The sequence below is a fragment of the Geotrypetes seraphini genome, chromosome 7 (genome assembly GCF_902459505.1).
Source record: "Geotrypetes seraphini chromosome 7, aGeoSer1.1, whole genome shotgun sequence".
NCBI lineage: Eukaryota > Metazoa > Chordata > Amphibia > Gymnophiona > Dermophiidae > Geotrypetes > Geotrypetes seraphini.
Window position 1 is genome coordinate 111151419 of NC_047090.1, and position 19158 is coordinate 111170576.

The 19158-nt window shown below is 40.4% G+C and overlaps 1 protein-coding gene across 5 annotated transcripts in view; it reads right to left on the reverse strand.

The window, feature by feature from the left end:
* Window positions 1-799: 799 nt before the first annotated feature.
* DPF3 (double PHD fingers 3) overlaps window positions 800-19158 on the reverse strand; it is a 419567-nt gene continuing 401208 nt past the window's right edge. For all 5 annotated transcript variants that reach the window (XM_033952007.1, XM_033952009.1, XM_033952011.1 and 2 more), the window contains 3 exons: window positions 8337-8449; window positions 5329-5410; window positions 800-2365 (listed from right to left, as the gene is read on the reverse strand). In XM_033952007.1, the coding sequence (XP_033807898.1) occupies window positions 2295-2365; window positions 5329-5410; window positions 8337-8449 (266 nt within the window). In that variant the 3' untranslated portion in view covers window positions 800-2294. The remainder of the gene's footprint in view (window positions 2366-5328; window positions 5411-8336; window positions 8450-19158) is intronic.

Genomic DNA, 19158 nt, shown 5'->3' on the forward strand with positions numbered 1-19158 from the left:
GGCTGGGCCGGAGTGGAGGGAGGGTGGAAAGATTCTAGCTACAGGGTGCAGTAACAAAGGAAAAGGGGGGAAAGCTGAAAATGGAGATAATGACACAAAGAAGAGAAAGGGTAAGCAGGACCTACTGAATAAGGATAGAGATACAGAAGGGACATGAAGAGGAGGTGAAATAGAGACATGCTGAAAAAGTGTGTGTGGGGGGGGAGATAAAGACATTGAAAGGGCAAATGGTGAACATGGGGTAAAGACAAGGACAGAGACAAATGAAGATTCTGAAAAAGTGGTGAGATAGGGATATAGGTGAGATGGACACAAAGAAGGGTGATGCTGGAAAATAGGTGGAATGGTAATTCTGACAGACACAGAAGGGAAATGCTGGATCAAGGAGAGATGGGGCTCAGGCTGGATGGAATGAGGAGAAATGCCTTGTTGGCCCGGAACTTCCTCTCCTACGTCAGAATTGACGTCAGGGAGCGGAATGCTGGTCAGCGCAACACTTCTGCAGGGCTGTTCCCCGATTGCGGTGGCAGCAAACCGAGTGGCTTGGGGGACGGCACGGAGACAGAAAGAAGGGGGAACAGGGAGACAGAAAGAAAAAGTTGGGGGAGAGAATGAGGTCTGGAGGAGAGGAGAGGAAACATACAGGAGGCTGAAAGAAAGGAAGAAAGATTGGATGCACAGTCAGAAGAAGAAAGTGCAACCAGAGACTCATGAAATCACCAAATAGCAAAGGTAGGAAAAATGATTTTATTTTCAATTTAGTGATCCTGTATATAGCATTAAGATAAGAAACAATATATGCAGTGTTAGATTTGTTTTATAATGGTTTTGCGGCTCCAAGTTTTTTTTTCTTTTCGAAAACGGGTCCAAGTGGCTCTTTATGTCTTAAAGGTTGCAGACCCCTGGTCTATGCAAACGTTTGTCTATTAAATTACAACCCCACCTCCATTCCATACAAGCTATGCTCTGCAAATGCCTAATGTGCCGCGTGCATCAAGGATAGACCAATTGTGAACTAGGCACCAAACAATAAGGGTGATGGGCTCCTAACCACCTATCAAAACTGATTAAGCTAAATGGATGCTAAGGGAGAGTGGGCCCCCAACTATTATGGGCCCTCAGACACTACTCTTCTTGTCCCAAGGGTCAGTCCACCCGAACACACATTTAGGCTCAGCCTATTTTTTTCAGTGTACATTCTTATATGTGCATATGTAGCCATGCAATTCTATAGAAACCATTTTCTACATGAAAAACAGGTTTTACACATGGAAAACCTCTCAAAAAATTACCCCTAAGGTTTCTCCACATGGAATGTCTATTTTATGTGTGCACTTAAACACTTAAACATTGTGAAGTACATGTGTATTTTATAAAATGCACAGGCACACATGTGAAGGGCAATTCTAGAACTAGATGTGTATGGTTACATGCCACTTTGCGCTTGTAAATGCTGTGGAAAGTAGCACTTGCACATGGAAGTGGTATTCTATAAAGGAACACATACAGCAAGTGCAAGCACAGAACTACAAAGGGGCTTATATGAGGGCAGAGCAGCTGTGAATCCCTGCCCTGCTTTTTTATTTTTTTTTGTTTACTTTCTGTTTGATGCAGTTCAATTTGTTGAGTAGGCAGCCTGCTCAGCTATTCAAACTGCATCAAACAAAAAGGAAACAAAAAAAAAAAAAATGGTGCCATGGCTAGGAATTTTCCAAATCCCCTGAAGGCCCTGACAGTACTGATCCGAATTTGATTGGCTGAGCAGCATCTGCCTGTTGCCTGTTCAACCACTCAAATTCAGACCAGCACCTTCAGGATCTTTAGGAGGGTGGGGTGAATCCCCTGAAGGCCTTGACCACATGCCATTTGGGCAGAGCATAGGATGAGGCTCTCAGTTGGTTGTGTGTGTAACCATAGTGTAAGTTACATGAGTCCCTGCCATACCCAGGTGCCAAGATGCCATTGTAGAACAAAGTTACATTTGCCTTGGATGGGTACAAATTTATGTGTGCGTTGGGGCTGGTTCTGTGAGCTTATTTTAAAAGGGCTCAGAACCACCTATGTTGCCCTTATTTAAAAAAAGGTTTAAATTAGGGGCCTTTTTCCAACTTTATCATAGGCATCCTGTTTTAAACCCCCCCAATTAAAACTTCCTTCTAGCAGAAACGACCAAGACATCTAACACACTGTAACCTATGCACCGCCAATATCTTTTCTTTTAGTTTGATTTTGGATGTGAAATGGGCACTAAGACAATGTCTCCTGTAATTGGTTTCGTCTGGCTTTCCAGGATTTTAGGACTTGCCAGTGTTGGCAGATGCTTTCTCCTTCAGTTCGCAGAGACACAAATGACAGCTCCAGCTCCCTGGAAAATCAATAACACACATATTACCGTTAGTCACTGTCTCCTGCTTATTATGCTTCTTGCATTCCAGAGGTCCACTCCTGAGTTCAAAAACTTTTCCTTTTTTAACCATAACCTTGAAGCATATAAAACCCTGTAAGCTACATTATTCTTCCCAAATTCTGACCCTAGTACCCACAGATATAATGCACTAGCCACCTGACAGAAGTATATTCTATAAAGGAACATAGGCGCCTTACTTTCCTTTATAGTACATTAGCCTAACCAGATATACGAGGGGCCGCTGAAAAGTTCTCAGCCCAACCAACAAAGTTGGGGCAGTCTCCATCAAGGGCTATACATTTAATCCAGTGATTTTTCATTTTTTTTCATTCTATCGGAAAAATATGGAATGATAAAAGTGGGGGGGGGGGGGGGGGAAATCACTGAACTAAGTATATAGCCCTAGATGGAGACTGCCCCAACTTTGTTGGTTGAGCTGAGAACTTTTCAGCGGCCCCTCATATATGCACTTAAAAGTTATAGAGGTGCTACAAGCATTAGTATCTAATTGCCATAGAAGCATGCATAATCTTATAGAGGCCAGTTTACTGAAGTGCATTAAGTTGTAGGCTGAACGTGTTTTAACACAGAATTTTAACACGCAGCAAGCCCAAAAGGGGCCATGTGTATGCCACCCGGTGGTGTATTAAGGGGAGGCGGGGAGGTGGACCACCCTAGGTGCTGTCTTCATGGGAACGCCAATGCCTCTCCTCCTCGCCGCCCCCCTAGCATACTTCTTGAAACGTTCGCCAATGCGAGCAACATCTACCTGCTGCTTGTGCCGGCCTTGGCTCCCTTCTGACGTCACTTCCCGGTCGTGGAACCAGGACGTGACGCCAGAAGGATGCCGAGGCCAGCGCAAGCAGCAGGCGGACGATGCTTGCGCTGGCGAACATTTCAAGAGGTATGCGAGGGGGGTGCTCAAGTGGGGAGAGGAGTGCATGGCGTACATAGCACATCTATGCCAAGCGCCACCACCCCGAGCGCCAACCTTCCCAGCTGCCCCATCGATGCCACCCTTGCAAATACATGCTAAGTTAGTTAAGTAGCTATTTACAGAATAGTACTGAGGCAGAATTTTGCAAATTACACGCATAATGCCATTATTCCAAACAACGCCAATGGTTGGGAACAAGACTGGTGCCAGGCAGACGTCTAAAGACTGTGTCCCAAAATTCACAGGAAGAGACAAAGATTAGGCATACTAATGCTTAATCATGGAGAAGTGGAACCTGTGCAGATTCCACCTTGTTGGACCGTGAAGGTTTTTGTCCACCAGCATTTACTATGTAATTATGTGTGCAATCAGCGTGCGGGTTTAAGAATATTTCTATATGGTCACAGGATTACTACCACATAGTAACAGTAACATGTGTGTGAACGTCCATCCATGAACCAATGGATTGATAGTACTAGAGAAATTTTTTTGCCACTAGTCCACTGGTTTAAATATCAGCTCAGGTTGTTTATGTGAAAAGAGATGGTGATCTCAGCCCAATTTTAGAGACTGTAACACAAATATTCACACTGTCCCCCTGTCCCTCCTTATCACTGGCTTCTGACAAGGACACAAGCTGTTTTAGGCAGGTGTCCGCACTGTGCTAGGTGTGATCCTATGAGGCTTTTTATTACTTGCCATTTACCCTTCCTTTTTTATTTGCTGTATGCTTTTATTAACAGATTTTTAGAAACATAGAAACATGAAAGCAGATAAAGGCCAAACGGCCCATCCAGTCTGCCCATCCGCAGTAACCATTATCTCTTTCTCTCTCTGAGAGATCCCATGTGCCTATCCCAGGCCCTCTTGAATTCAGACACAGTTTCTGTTTCCACCACCTCTTCCAGGAGACTGTTTCACACATCTACCGCCCTTTCTATAAAAAAGTATTTCCTCAGATTACTCCGGAGTCTATCACCTCTTAACTTCATCCTATGCCCTCTCATTGCAGAGTTTCCTTTCAAATGAAAGACACTCGACTCATGCACATTTATATTATGTAGGTATTTAAATGTTTCTATCATATCTTCCCTCTCCCACCTTTCCTCCAAGTATACAGATTGAGATCTTTACTTCTGTCCCCATATGCCTTATCACAAAGACCACACATCATTTTAGTAGCCTTCCTCTGGACAGACTCCATCCTTTTTATATCTTTTTGAAGGTGTGGTCTCCAGAATTGTATACAATATTCTAAATGAGGTCTCACGAGAGCTTTTATATAGGGGCATCAATACCCCCTTTTTCCTACTGGCCACACCTCTCCCTATGCAACCTAGCATCCTTCTAGCTTTCGCCGTCACCTTTTCAACCTGTTTGGCCACCTTAAGATCATCACATACAATCCCACCCAAGCCCTGCTCTTCCGTCATGCACATAAGTTGTTCACCCCCTAAACTGTACCATTCCCTCGGGTTTTTGCAGCCCAAATGGATGACCTTGCATTTCTTAGCATTAAATTTTAGATTTTTGATCCTTTTTGACATTTTCAATCAAAAAGACAACGTTAAAGGTACGGCCACAATCTGGTACAAGAACCACCAGTCTCACAGAATTTACAAGTTAGCAATTAGTAGGAAGATGCCAAATTTCTCATGATTGGTGCTTTCTCCATTGGCTGCAGTTCTGGTTACTGAATCTTTGCTCTGTTCATTGCTTTATCTGGAACTCATATTTTGTCTAACACACCCCTGTGCATGTTTGATGTTTCCCATCTAGATGACGATGCATGGCTACCAAGTGAATCCCACTTACATAATTAAGAGAACCCATGCCCTAGCCCCACGGAATTCATGCAGTCACATATAGAACCAAAGGAGTTGCATGAAGTATTTTCAGCTCACTTTAACCTCTGACAGGTTGATACTGTGCCCAAGCTTTGGCACTGGAACAGTTCTGAAAGTGGATGGCATAGAGACATTACCTTCTGGGGGTTCAGCCATTGGTGGATTTAGACAATACATATGGTAGCCACGGTCACAATCGTCACAAAATAGCAATTGCTCCTGGGACAATGCAAAGAGGGAGAGAACGTTGCATGTTAAACTAGGGTGAAATATCTTTTCAGAAACGTGCAAAATTATTTGCATTGTGTAACTCAGCACATAAAAGTGAAGGAAACCATGGGGTGAGGGAAGTGTAATTATAGGAGAGGGTACTTCCCATTATTTGGCACTGCGCCTTCATAATTACAGTTGAACAGAAGTATGAACGAGTTGAGGTAGGCATAGGGTTACCAGATTTTGCATCTGAAAAAAGAGGGGGTGTGGCCCAGCCCTGTTCAACCCCCCACGCCCGCCCCATTCCATCCCCCAACCCCAGCCAGACCTCATCTCTTCAGAACGAGTCAGGCGTGCATCTGCACAGGCGCAGATGCAATGTGATGATGTTGCGTGCATGCATGTGACATCACCGCGCTGCTTCTACGCATGCGCAGATGCACTCCAGACTCGGCCCCCATCTCAACAGCTTTTCAAAACCCGGACAAAGTGCCAGGTTTTGAAAAGCCATCCGGACGCCTAGATAGTCCTCTAAAAAGAGGACATGTCCGGGTAAAAATCAGGATGTCTGGTAACCCTATGCCATTTTGTTGTTAGTTCTTACCAACACCTGCCACTAACGATGGAAATCTTTTCACTGAAGAAACCCACCACATCAATGTGATTTTAAAAATAGCTGCTTAAATCAGTGGTCTCAAACTCAAACCCTTTGCAGGGCCACATTTTGGATTTGTAGGTATTTGGAGGGCCTCAGAACAAATAGTTAATGTCTCATTAAAGAAATGACAATTTTGCATGAGGTAAAACTCTTTATAGTTTATACATCTTTCCTTTTGGCTAAGTCTTAATAATAATATTGTCATTTATAGCTAAAGAGACATATGATCACGAAACTGTTTTATTTTACTTTTGTGATTATGATAAACATACCGAAGGCCTCAAAATAGTACCTGGCGGGCCGCATGTGGCCCCTGGGTCATGAGTTTGAGACCACCAAGTTAAGGGGAATGGTTAATCTGCTGGCTGGGTTGGAGGGCAGAGGGGAGAACAGGACAATCAAGCCATTGTGACATCACGGATGAGGTTGGCTCTTATTGGTGGAATGAGGCATTATGACATCACAATCTCGGTTCTGCTTCCCAAAGATAAAGAAGATGTCATGGATACAGTTAAGGCAGTGGTCTCAAACTCAAACCCTTTGCAGGGCAACCTTTTGGATTTGGAGGGCTGCAGAAAAATTAGTTAATGTCTTATTAAAGAAATGACAATTTTTCATGAGGTAAAACTCTTTATAGTTTATAAATCTTTCCTTTTGGCTAAGTCTTAATAATAATATTGTAATTTATAGCTAAAGAGACATATGATCACGAAACTGTTTTATTTTACTTTTGTGATTATGATAAACATACCAAGGGCCTCAAAATAGTACCTGGCGGGCTGCATATGGCCCCCGGGCCACAAGTTTGAGACCACTGCCTTTAAGGTAGTGTTCTTCAAAGCAAGGCCAAGAGACTGCTGGGTCAGTCTCTATAGTCTTTAGGTGAGGGGGAGGGGGGGGAGGGTGAGTTCTGCTACTCTGTCTCTCTACCCAGGCTCAGGACAGAAAGGAGAAAGTGAATTGAGAAAGAGCCACATGCTTGAAGGACAAGACATTTCTTAATAGACAAAAGAGAATGCATTTGGAAATGCTTACAACCTTAAGTATACCCTCCCCCCAATGAAGTCTGAAGGTGGACTTGTGGGAATGGATGCCATTGATATATACTGTTCAGCAGTGTCATGACCTTGCATGGAAATATATTTGGCGGCTTTCCTTCAGCTCATTAGAATCTAAAGTGGCCCCAGCTTAAAAATTAAGGAGGCCATTGCTTTACAATCACATTCAATCCTGACACCCATAATTTATCTTTCTCACTTTAACCATAACAACAGTATACTCAGTGGATGTATATTCCTGTTAAATTGATCATGCTTGGAATTTCTGTTTGAGAAGTTTTAAGTAATGATTGGTCCACCTTTAGAACTCATGGTCCAAAATTACTTGCTAATGTTAAACAGCATAGGTACATGCAACCCCTTCTTTGGATAGACAAGTAACATTTTTGATTGACAACACGAATTTCGTCCACTATATCAGCCATCACCTCATATCCCCTGATTAGCTCTTTATAGGTGGGTCAGTCTTTAAGTAAGAGAAGAAGAAAGGAGGAAGGTTTTTGATATACCCCCATTCTGGGGAAATATCAAAGGGAATTACATATTGTACGAGGGGCCACTGAAAAGTTCTCAGCCCAGCCAACAAAGTTGGGGCAGTCTCCATCGAGGGCTATACACTTAATCTAGTGATTTTCTATTTTTTTTTTGCTCTGTATTTTTCTGACGGAATGAAAAAAGTGAAAAATCACTGGACTAAGTATATAGCTCTCGATGGACGTTGCCCCAGCTTTGTTGGTTGAGCTAAGAACTTTTCAGCGGCCCCTCATATGTACAGTTACTCCTTGTATTATAGGGCCTAGTTTTTTTTCTCCTAACTAGCAGCCTGAAAAGCCAACATTTCTTCCGCATATTTCAATTTAGAACAGCCCCTTAAAGTAGGAAACATTAAAAAATTCAGAAAAATGTGAAGGGCACCTCGATATATTGAAAGCAAATTGATTAGCACTAGCTAATTGGTGCATATTCTTTCAACATGGTATTACTTAATTTTTTGTACTGAAATGTTTTTGTATGCTGTGATCTTCAGTGGTTTTGTGCCATTAACTCCTGTAGTCACGCACTTAACTAAACAATTTCCATGAAGGTTGTTGGTCATCAATTATAGCACTGGCACTGTTAACGATAAAACTCAGCGATTATTTGCGTGATCGTTTAACCCTCATGTTCAAGATAATATTTCAAGTGCCTCTCCAAATGGTACCCAATTAGAACTTACATCATTCTCTGAGGTGCCACAGAGGGTGCAGGATTTACACTCTATGCACTGCCACTGATAAGTTTTGACAGCCTCGGTCATGTTCACCGTAAACTGCAGACACGTGGGGTGGCCTGGATGGAAAAAAAGAAATAGGGATGGTGGTTTTTTTCCACACTATTGCATTTCTAACACGCAGACATATAGACTCATCACAACAGGGACGGCAGCTAAGTCATACAAAAGAGGAAAAGCAGGCATTAACCCTTTCGCTGCTGGGCACAAGAAAATCAATCATACTCCTTCCCTCCCACTGATGGGTAAAGCAGTTTTGCCGAGAGCTCTTAAGAAAACTCACACACTTCTTAATTGATTGGGGATCTTTTCATGATCCAAGGCAAATTCTACAGAATAAAAAAATATGGCTGAAACAAATACCAATTTTCATACAAATACAGAAATCATATTCTTTGGAATCAAAGTAGCTAAAGATTGTGTCAGAAATGTGGACTATTGCTTCATTTTGTTTCTACAATTTTCTTTGGGGAGGGGGTTTAGTTTACTGAGGAAAGTATTTTTAAGAGCTCTTTATTACTGCAGCTGGGGGCACAAACCAAGTCACACAGTTAGCCTTTGGAAATACCAAATAAAAAGGGGAGGGGTGGAGGAAACAAACCCCAAAACCAAAACAGAAAGAGAAGAAAGCTGGGCAAAACAGTCACATCTATTGGAAAATGACAAATGCAAGGTTTCTCGTTTCCCTCCCCTACATGCACTGTTGATTCCCGTTCCACAGCAGCAACCAGCAGTGAGGATTCTGGGAAAAATGTCAAACTTCCTTCTGCAAAACAAATCAAAAGAAGGAGAAACACAGGATACATGACACGCCTATCTAGATCAAAGGCATAGTACCATGAATTTCTACATGCTAATGTGTACTGTATATAAATCCATGGCACTATACTTGTGGAACCCTTATTTTTTTATTTTATTTACAAAGGATGTTGAAAGGTTAACTCAGACATCCAGAAAGGGACCTAGAGAATGCCCTCAATATTTTAGAAGAGATTCAGCCAACTATAGAGCCTCTTCTGAAATAGGTGCAGAATTGCACGTTGATGGCTTCCCACATCAGCAGGAGCAGTGATTTCAAACACTTTCCCACTTGTGCGGGAGCAACTTTTTGAAATCACTTCTCCCACTCTATACAATGCTCTGAATCTGTAGCAACAGTCCCCCCCCCCCCATTACCCCTGTGGCCTCCAATTTCCCCCAAAGCATTTGATTCCTTCCAATAAATCTAATCCATCCCCAAACACCTGTAACACATCTGATCCTCCTCCATCCCCAACACATCTGATACTCCTAGGCATTCTCTTCCCCTGAAAGGAGATACCCACCTGAACCCTCTGACAATGATAAATCCCACCCCTTCAAACACACATGGCCCTCCTGAAAAGAAATTTTTTGGTATTACTTGTAAAGGTCACAGTGGCCATTTTTTAACCTGGACCATAGATGCAGGAGAGAAAAGGAATTGCTTTTTTTCCTGCTAGAAACCAAGGGACCCCAGTAAGGCCGTGGATAAAGATTAGATGGTTGGGGATCTTAAGGTGAGGAGGTTCAGTTGCCAGAGAAGTGGGAGGGATCTTATTTCTGGAGAAGGAAGTTTCTGGGGAAGATCAGATGTGTTGGAGGAACCTGGAAGAACTGGATATGTTGGGTCTGAGGGAAATGGATGGCTTGCAAGGGTGTCATCTGAGGCTGACTGGGGTGATCTGAGGAAAATAATGACTTAGAGGATAATGGGAATGGACTGGACCCTGGATCTCAGCAATGGCACACGCCCCTTAAAGTTGGCACTTATTTGTGCCTGACAGAAAGACATCTAGAGCTTTTGTCATCTACATAATCCACGCTTGTAAGATGGGGAATGTACATCAATATGTTGGGCCAATCCAAGCCATTCCCTCGCCTGGTCCCATCAAGCATCCTGACAAATTAAACATGGCAAGTTTTGTTTTTTTTCTAAAGTGGTTTTTACACATGTATGCTCATCTACACATGCAAAAGCTGCTGTTTACACATAGGGTGATTCTAAAATAAGAGCTATAAATATACATACATGCATACATACATACATACATATATACGGCATATAGACGCTTCATACTCGCCAGGGAGAAAATAACTCTGACTAAAAGCACATCCTGGTCATGTATATTTGTGTGAACATTCTGAAGACAGTTTTCATTCACCATTGCATCTGTTATGGACAAGATACCTCAAACAATAAAACTTCTACTGGTCAAATCAGATTGTAATCTATATCAGCAAAAGTGCTATTAACTTTCAATTTTTATCAACTGTCACCCATACATGTCAACTAATTAGAAAATAAATGAAACATATTCCCATTTTTATATTTATTTAGGCATTTTCAAACCTGAAATATTTCCACTGGCAATCTTATAACTGACGGCCATAGTGGTTTTGTTGCAGGATTTCTCTCTGAGATATAATACCGGGAATTTATGTTCCTGACATTTCCTATGTTTAAGAATTTAAAACCAATTAAGCAGCTTTCTTCTTCTATTCGATATCATATGGTTGAGTTATGGAATCATTTTTCAATGACTACAAGATCTTGTAATAATTATTTCAGATTCTGATGGATGTTAAAAACTTACTTATGTCATAATCTTAATAGCCGACATCTAATTTGCACTGCAGTTTTTATAATGTTTTCAAATTCCTGAATTAATTAATTCAGCTCTTATTCTGTGGAAACCATTCTAGAACTAACAAGGTACAAAGGCATCATATAACATAAGAGTCCGACATTCAGATGAATAAGTCTTGCTCAACAAGTCATACCCAGATTTTCAGCAGCAGTTGCCTGAATAGTGCTGCTGAAAATCTGATCAGACCACTTCAGCACTATCTGGGCAATGACAGGACACTCCAGGGATAGAGCTGGGAGTCACCCAGTTAGTGCCAATATTCAGTCTGCTAACTGGGCATGTTAGGACTGAAAAAGATGGTCCTAACTATCTGGGTAGCTATCCGGTACTGGTCCAAATACTGCCAGTGCCCAGATAAGTGTCAGCAGCTGTATTGTACCCAGATATTCAGCTCCTGTGTCAAGCACCTGGCACTGAATATCTGGATATAAAATATGATGTATTCAATATTGACCCATAGATTTTCATTTTAGGGTATCTTCTTATTTCACTATTACAATATTTTTATGGCTAAAAGCTATGTCAGACAACAGTGTGAATGTTATATGGAAGCAAACAGGATGTATTCTCACAAGATGAATTATTATGTAATGAATTTCATGAAATGCCAAGACAGTTGAAATTTGGGGAAAACCCCCCCAAATTATCAGATGTGCTTACTATAAGGTCAGTATGTTTTATGAAGTTAGGTTTTGGTTGGTTTTTTTTTCAAGATATGTCAATAACTCTTCCATCTAATTTCAGCCAAACTGAGTCCAATGTGTGCATCAGAGTCAATCTGGGGTTAGCTTGGGTTCTGGTGAGTACCATCAAACTGGTTAACCAACATCAAGTCATCATCATTTTGCTTACAATGGAAGGCACTAAGCTGAAGGCACAAAGGAGTTAAACATTCCAAGATCAGATAATCTGCTGAAATATCCTCGTTACTAGAATTCATTTTTATTGGTTTTCATGCTTTCAGTGTTCTGTGATGTCATAATGGGGATTCCATTAGGCGTTCGAATGGGGACATGGGTTAAAGAAACAAAATACTCCACTTAAACTTTGATCTTGAAGATAGATTGTAAGACTAGGCAATGAGTTTTGCAGTTTTGCACCGACAGTCAATGCCTGATTTACTTATAAGCAAAATGAACTGGATTTGAGTCACACACGCAATTAACCACCCTCATGTATGTTCAGCAATCCAAATACAGAGATTATTGGGAGACAATATAAGAATCATTTATTTTACAAATTAGAAAATATTTAGGCTAGGCATACTTTAATTTTCCTTCCAGCTTTCAAGGAACATTAACCACAACAGCATTGTACAACAGTCACTCATTTTCCAAAACACTTTTCTCAACCTCTTAATTACCATCTGATATAAGTTACATTAAAATATAATTCAAACAAAAATATCACAGTTTTATTACATTATTTACAGGCTTTCTTTTTATCATCCTTCATTGAGCTTTTGCCTTTACAGGCACAATTATTTATTTGGATTTATTAACCACCTTTTTAAGCGGTTGTCTTAACTCTACCTGCACATGTGGGAGGTAATGATATAACAGGTCACCAGCTTTTAGCCTGTTTTAAAAAGACACACAAACACTTAGGGATAAGCTGAAAGAAATGATGCCTGGATTGAAGCCACAGATATCTATGTGTGCTCAGAAACAGGAGTAAATATTAGTATGTAAATTATGCTCATATGCGCATAGTTTATAAAGAATGTGTATAAATTGCGACTCCACTCAAATTCTTTCCCTGAGTATGCCTTGTTATAGAATACTGCCCCTACAGTTAGGTATGAGCAATTACACCAGCCACTAAGTGCTTGTGCCTAAAGTTACTTAAACCACATCAATAGACATTTAAATTGGTCGGATCAACATCCCAGTAACAAATAATATAATCAAATCAATTGTTCATGCAATAGATGCCATAATTCCTCTTAGTAAATTGATTTTTATTTTTAAAAGATCATCAGACACAGTATTAGCATAGAGCATAACATAGCCTATAGTGCATTTCACCACTAGCTTCTTTGCTGGTTTCACTTTTGTCTTTTATGGTTTATGGATGTTTCCATGTAAATTCATGTCTGTAGCCATTCATGAGCAAAACCCTTTTCTCTGTTTGATGTTACTCAGACCAACTGCTAATATTCATGTTTCGCCAAAATCTGTGTAGGAGCATGATCTTCTAAAAGCATATAAAACAACAATGTCAGAAGAACAATATCCAAAAATTAGAGGCAAACTATCAGATATTCAACAGACTTACTATATAATTTGTGCATCTAGTTATCTCTCAAATCTGGAAGCATTCAAACATGGCTGCTCAGGTTTCACTTCATATATAAACCCTCCCACCTGCTGACCTTAGGAGGAGGAATGTCCAGTCATCTGAGCAAAGTTGATTGGAGAAGTCAAATTAGAGACATCCAATCCAATTCAGAATTAAGGCCATTGGGTTCCAGTGTCTTTAATTCAAAGATCCAGCGCTATTCCTTAATTTTAAAATGTTTCTAAATTGCCACCCTCTGACCCTGCTGTAATCTGCTCCAAGATCCTCCATTTGAAATCTGTCAAAGAGTGTTGATCCAATTCCCAATGTGCAGCCAAGGGCCCTGTTTCAGTATGATTTTTCAACCTCAATTTATGTTCTGTCAGCCTATGTCTAACTGAATGAATAGATTACCTATATATAGTATAACTTCATACAGTCACATAGATTACATTATATTAGTGACTTTTATTCCACCATTATCTTGCGGTTCACGGCGGATTACATAAGAGGTTATCTGGAGTAGAGCGGGTTACTTCGGGGGATTGAAATGCTTCCTGCAGTGTTAGTATATCTTGATGGATTTCTTGAATAGCAGGGTTTTTATCTTTTTTCTGAACGTTTTGTAGTCTGGTGTCGTGATCATTAGATTGGAGAGTTGGTGGTCTAGTTTCACTGCCTGCGTAGCCAGTAGGCCATTGTACATTTTTTTGCATTTGATGCCGCTGATTGGGGAGTGCGTGAATGGTATCTGGGTTCTCCTTTGCCTGGTTGTGGGAGTTCAGATAAGGCGATTGTTCAAGTAGGCTGGGCTGTCTCCATTCATGGCTTTGAATAGTAGACAGTAAAATTTGAATAGTATTCTTGTTAGTATTGGGAGCCAGTGTGAGTCGAGGTATGAGTGAGTGATGTGGTCGTATTTCTTCAGCAAATAGATCAGTCTGTGTTTTGTACTGTTTGTAGTTGTTTTATCATGACTGTGGGGCAGGGGAGATAGAGGATGTTGCAGGAGTCTAGAAGTCCTAGGACTAGGGATTGGACCGTGAGCTGGAATTGTTTTCTGTCACAGAATTTTAGGATTTGCCTTAAGTTTCACATGACCGCGTATGATTTCTGTATTGTTTTGTTGATTTGTGGTTGCATGGTACAGCATCTATCTATCATCACTTCCAGAAGTCTTAGGGTGGGTTGAATGTGGTATGTGATTGAGTTTATTACTAAGTTTCTTATGGTTGAGGTTTTGTTTTTTTTCGAGAAGTTTAAATTTTGTTTTGTCTGGGTTCAGTTTTAGTTTGTGTTCTTTCATCCATGTTGCCACTGTTTCTAGTGTTCTATGTAGTGTGTCTGTCATGGAGGGTGTTGGTTGATCATAAGGAAGGAGGATAGTGATGTCGTCTGTATAGCTATAAGAAGTTAAGCCTAATTTGTATAGGCAGGTGCTGAGGGATGCAATGTAGAGATTGAAGAGTACTGGGGATAATGGCAACCTTTGGGGTATGCCGCAGGGGTTGGACCATGGTTCTAATTTTTCTTTGTTTGTCTTTACTCTGTAGGTCCAGGACTGTAGGAATCCTTGAAACCAGGTGTGCACCTTTCCTGTGATTCCTATTGTTTCTAATATTTGTAGTAGGATGTCATGGTCTACCAGGTCAAATGCTGCGGTGAGATCTAGTTGTATAACCAGCATTTTTTTGTCTTTACTGAGGTGTTGTCTAGCTTTGTCCAGGAGGGAACCTAGTAGTGTCTCTGTGCTGTAGTTGGTTCTGAAATCAGACTGTGTAGGGTGGAGTAAGTTGTGGTTTTCTAGGTAGTTGGTGAGGTGTTTAGCTACAAGGTCTTCCATTAGCTTGACATATAATGGTATTGAGGCTTTGGGTCTGTAGTTGGATGGTAGATCTGTTGCTCCTTTTGGCTGTTTTATTATCAGGGTGATGATGATTTTGCTGAGGTCTTGTGGGAGAAGGCCATCTGTGAGCAGGGATTGTATTCATTGTATGAGGAGAGTGCGAAATTTTGGGCTGGAGGCTTTTAACAAGTATGGAAGGCAATGGTTGAGGTCGCAGGCTGTGTGTAGTATTTATCAAAAGAATTCTATGCATAAATAAGAAACATTATTGAATTTTAAGGAATCACACTGGATCTTTGGATTAAAGATACTGGAACCCAATGGTCTTAATTGTGAATTGGATTAGATGTCTCTAATTTGACTTCTCCAATCAACTTTGCTCAAATGACTGGACATGCTTCCTCCTAAGGTCAGCAGGTGGGAGGGTTTATATACGAGATGAAACCTGAGCAGCCATGTTTGAATCCTTCCAGATTTGAAAGATAACTAGATGCCTAAGTTATATAGCAAGTGTGCTGAATATCTGATAGTTTGCCTCTTATTTTGGATATTGTCCTTCCGACATTGTTGTTTTATATGCTTTTAGAAGATCGTGCTCTGACGCAGATTTTTACAAAACATGAATATTAGCAGTTGGTCTGAGTAACATCAAACAGAGATAAGTGCTCTTGCTCATGAATGGATACAGAAATTAATTTATTTGCATATAAGGACTTTTGTATAGGACATATATTAAGCATCCATAAACAAAAAAAAGACAAAATGTGAGACCAATGAAGAAGCTAGTGGTGTAAGGCACCATAGGCTAAGTTATGCTCTATGGTGATACTGTGTCTGATGATCATTTATATATAAAAGTCAATTTACTATGATGAAACATAGCATCTTTTTCATGAACAATTAATTGGTTCGATTATACTATTTGTTACTGTGGCTAGAGTTAGGCATATAAATAAGAACATAAGAATTGCCATACTGGGACAGACCGAAGGTTCCTCAAGCCAAGTCAGTGGTGAAGCAAGAATGAGAGGCACCTGGGGCAGTGGTGCTGCTCCTCTGCCCTCTTTTCTGCCCCCGCACATGCTCCTTCCCTGCCCTTCATGCCACACGTGTGACCCTTCCCTTCCCCCATATCTCTTAAACATTCCTGGCACAAGCAGCAAACCCACTCTGCTGCTCGTGCCAGCTTCGGCTCTTCCTCTGATGTCACTTCCTAGGCATGGGTCCAGACATACTTTGGAAAAGTCAACCCTCTATGCATACTTCCATTACACTATGTGCATCAAATAAGTGATACAAATATGCAGTATCATTTTCCTGGGGTAATTTCCAATGGCAAAACACATGCACTTATTCATTTTGTCAATTCAGCAAAAACAACATAACAAAAAGTAAATGCATTCTTTTTGCTAATACAGTTGCAAGATTATTCCCCTTAAGATTTCATTAGCAGTTACTGGTATGTGCAGAAACTTGTTTTGAGTGCTCTTTCCATTATAAAGGTAAAGTCTAGATAATTGTGTATAAAAGAACTGTCCAATCTTTTCCGCTATCTGATTTGATTTGCTACTATCAAGCCTGCCAAAAATTAGGCATCCAGCTGCAGACTATATCTGGAAAACAGATACTAGTTAGAAAAATTACCTGGCACAAAGACGATAAAGAGCTACTATACTAATCAACAGGAAATACTAGTGAAGCTAAAATACAGTACACTTTCTATTAACTGGAACTCAAGCAACCAGAACTCTCAAGCAACCAGAAAAAAATCAAAGAAATACTTAATACTTTAAATAAAGATGAAAATAAAATCAATTTCAGGAAGACATTTAAGTGTAACTTGGCATGCCACACCCGAGTATGCCCACGCTTTGCCTACCACATGTCCAGTAGTTTATCTGGAACAGTTTACAGTATGGCACAGTATGGGGTATAGTATTAGTTAGGCCTATTTTTAATAGTAACTCTCAAGCAACCAGACACTACATTTATCTACCATCTACAGTATCAGTCCACATGGGTGCTGGTTAACTGAGTCTATTGTATTTATATAAAATCCTGTTACATTTGTACATTTCCATATTTGTACTATGTAGAAAGTCTTTTATTAATTTTCATATAATAGAAACCAAATATGCACAATCCAAGAAGAGCAATATCCCACCCTCAAAAAGAATCTCCTTCAACAATCTCCTATCTCTCCTTTCTTTCCATCCACCATTCCCTTCCCCTCCCTCCTTCTCAGGCCTGTGATGTATTGGCCTAGATTTGAAAGCTTGGCAAGAGGTTTTTATTTACCCTCTTGCTTGTAAAGACCTCTACCTCAGGGCATTCTACATGAAAATAAAAGCTTTGCCACTAGAATTCACCTATTCCTAGTGCAATCTACCTGAGGTCTTAAGACCCTGTTTGGGACATAACTATTATATCCACTACAGCTAGCTGGATGAGGAGAGACTCCTAGTTCTATACTAACAAATTGGATAAGAAAGGAAAGCAAAAAGCTAACAGAATAACATAACTAGCTTCTACATAACATAATACTCTATTTAAAAACAGTTATTCCTACAGCAATGCTGTTGTTTTTTTGACAATCCTTCAAATACACAGTACCTAAAAATAGTTTTTAACTCCCTTTTAACAGATATTCAGAAGTGCCAGAGTATTTTTTTAGTTTGGGTGTATCTGTTATAAGGCTCTTTTCGGTTTATTACCTTCCTATTTGGTATCTTACCTGAAACTGTTTAATTCATTAAAATGTACTCGAAATTCAGATATGTTCCTCTTCCCTACCCCAAGGGCCTGTCTCTATAAGACTTTTTTGGACAGGACATTAGAATATCAGGTGGGGAAGTTGAACTCCTGGATGAGTCCGTTGATTGTTCAAGCCTATTCTTATCTTACATTTAGGAAATTATTGAAAACTCACCTATTTGATAAAGAAGAATGTTGATATTTAAGAAGGTATTTTTTATTAGGCTCTGTATTTTAAATGTACTTTTTATCAGATGCTATATTTAATAGATGTAGTAGTTATATTAGTTGTGTTTTTTGAAATTGTATTTTTTAACTGAAATGTTTCAGTTCTTCTGTTGTGAACCGCCTAGAACTGCTGGTGGGGCGGTATACAAGAAAATAAATTATTATTATTATTATTATTATGAACAATATTTTTGTGCTTCACAAGAATTAACACACTGAAGTCGTCATTTGATCGGTTATTTTTTTCATAAACTTTTCATTTCAGAAATCCTCCTTTAGACTTAATTCTTATTTATATGTAAATTTTAATCATAAATGTAACCACTTAGCTTGTGCTTATGTTGCTGTAAATTTCAACATCGGATGGGGGACAAATTTTTCCAACATGTTTCGCCTTACGGCTTCTTCAAGGAGGTTCCCTTATTCACTTTGCTCCGTGCCACCCCGATGTGTGCTCTCTATTAGAGAATGACACGGGGGTCAAATTTTTCCCCATCCATGCAGGAACTTAATTTCCCCATCCCCGTGAGTTTTGTCACTGTCCCTGCCCCTGCCCTATTCCTGTGAGCTCTGCCTTAACCGCCCAAGCCTCGAATATTTACGATTTTAAAGTGTTTGAGGCTTGTGCAGATGAGGACAGAGCTTGCAGGAATGGGACAGGGAAAGAATTTTTAGGGATGAGACGGGAAAATGAGTTCCCACGGAGATGGGGAAAAATTTGTCCCCGTGTCATTCTCTACTCTCTATATCACTATATCTACTTAAAAACAGTGGCATAGCCCATCCATTCTTGGTTCAGGCACACCCAATAGCCATGCCTCACTCCTCTTTCTCCTTCTCCTCCATCAGTGGGCCAAAATCTGTCCATCTCTCTAAACTCCCCTCCCCAAGTTAACTAAATAATCACCATCTGGCTGTAAATGTCTGGCCAAAAGGTATATTTTTTACCAATCGGAGGGATGGGAGGTATGCTGTGGTTTTGCCAAAACTG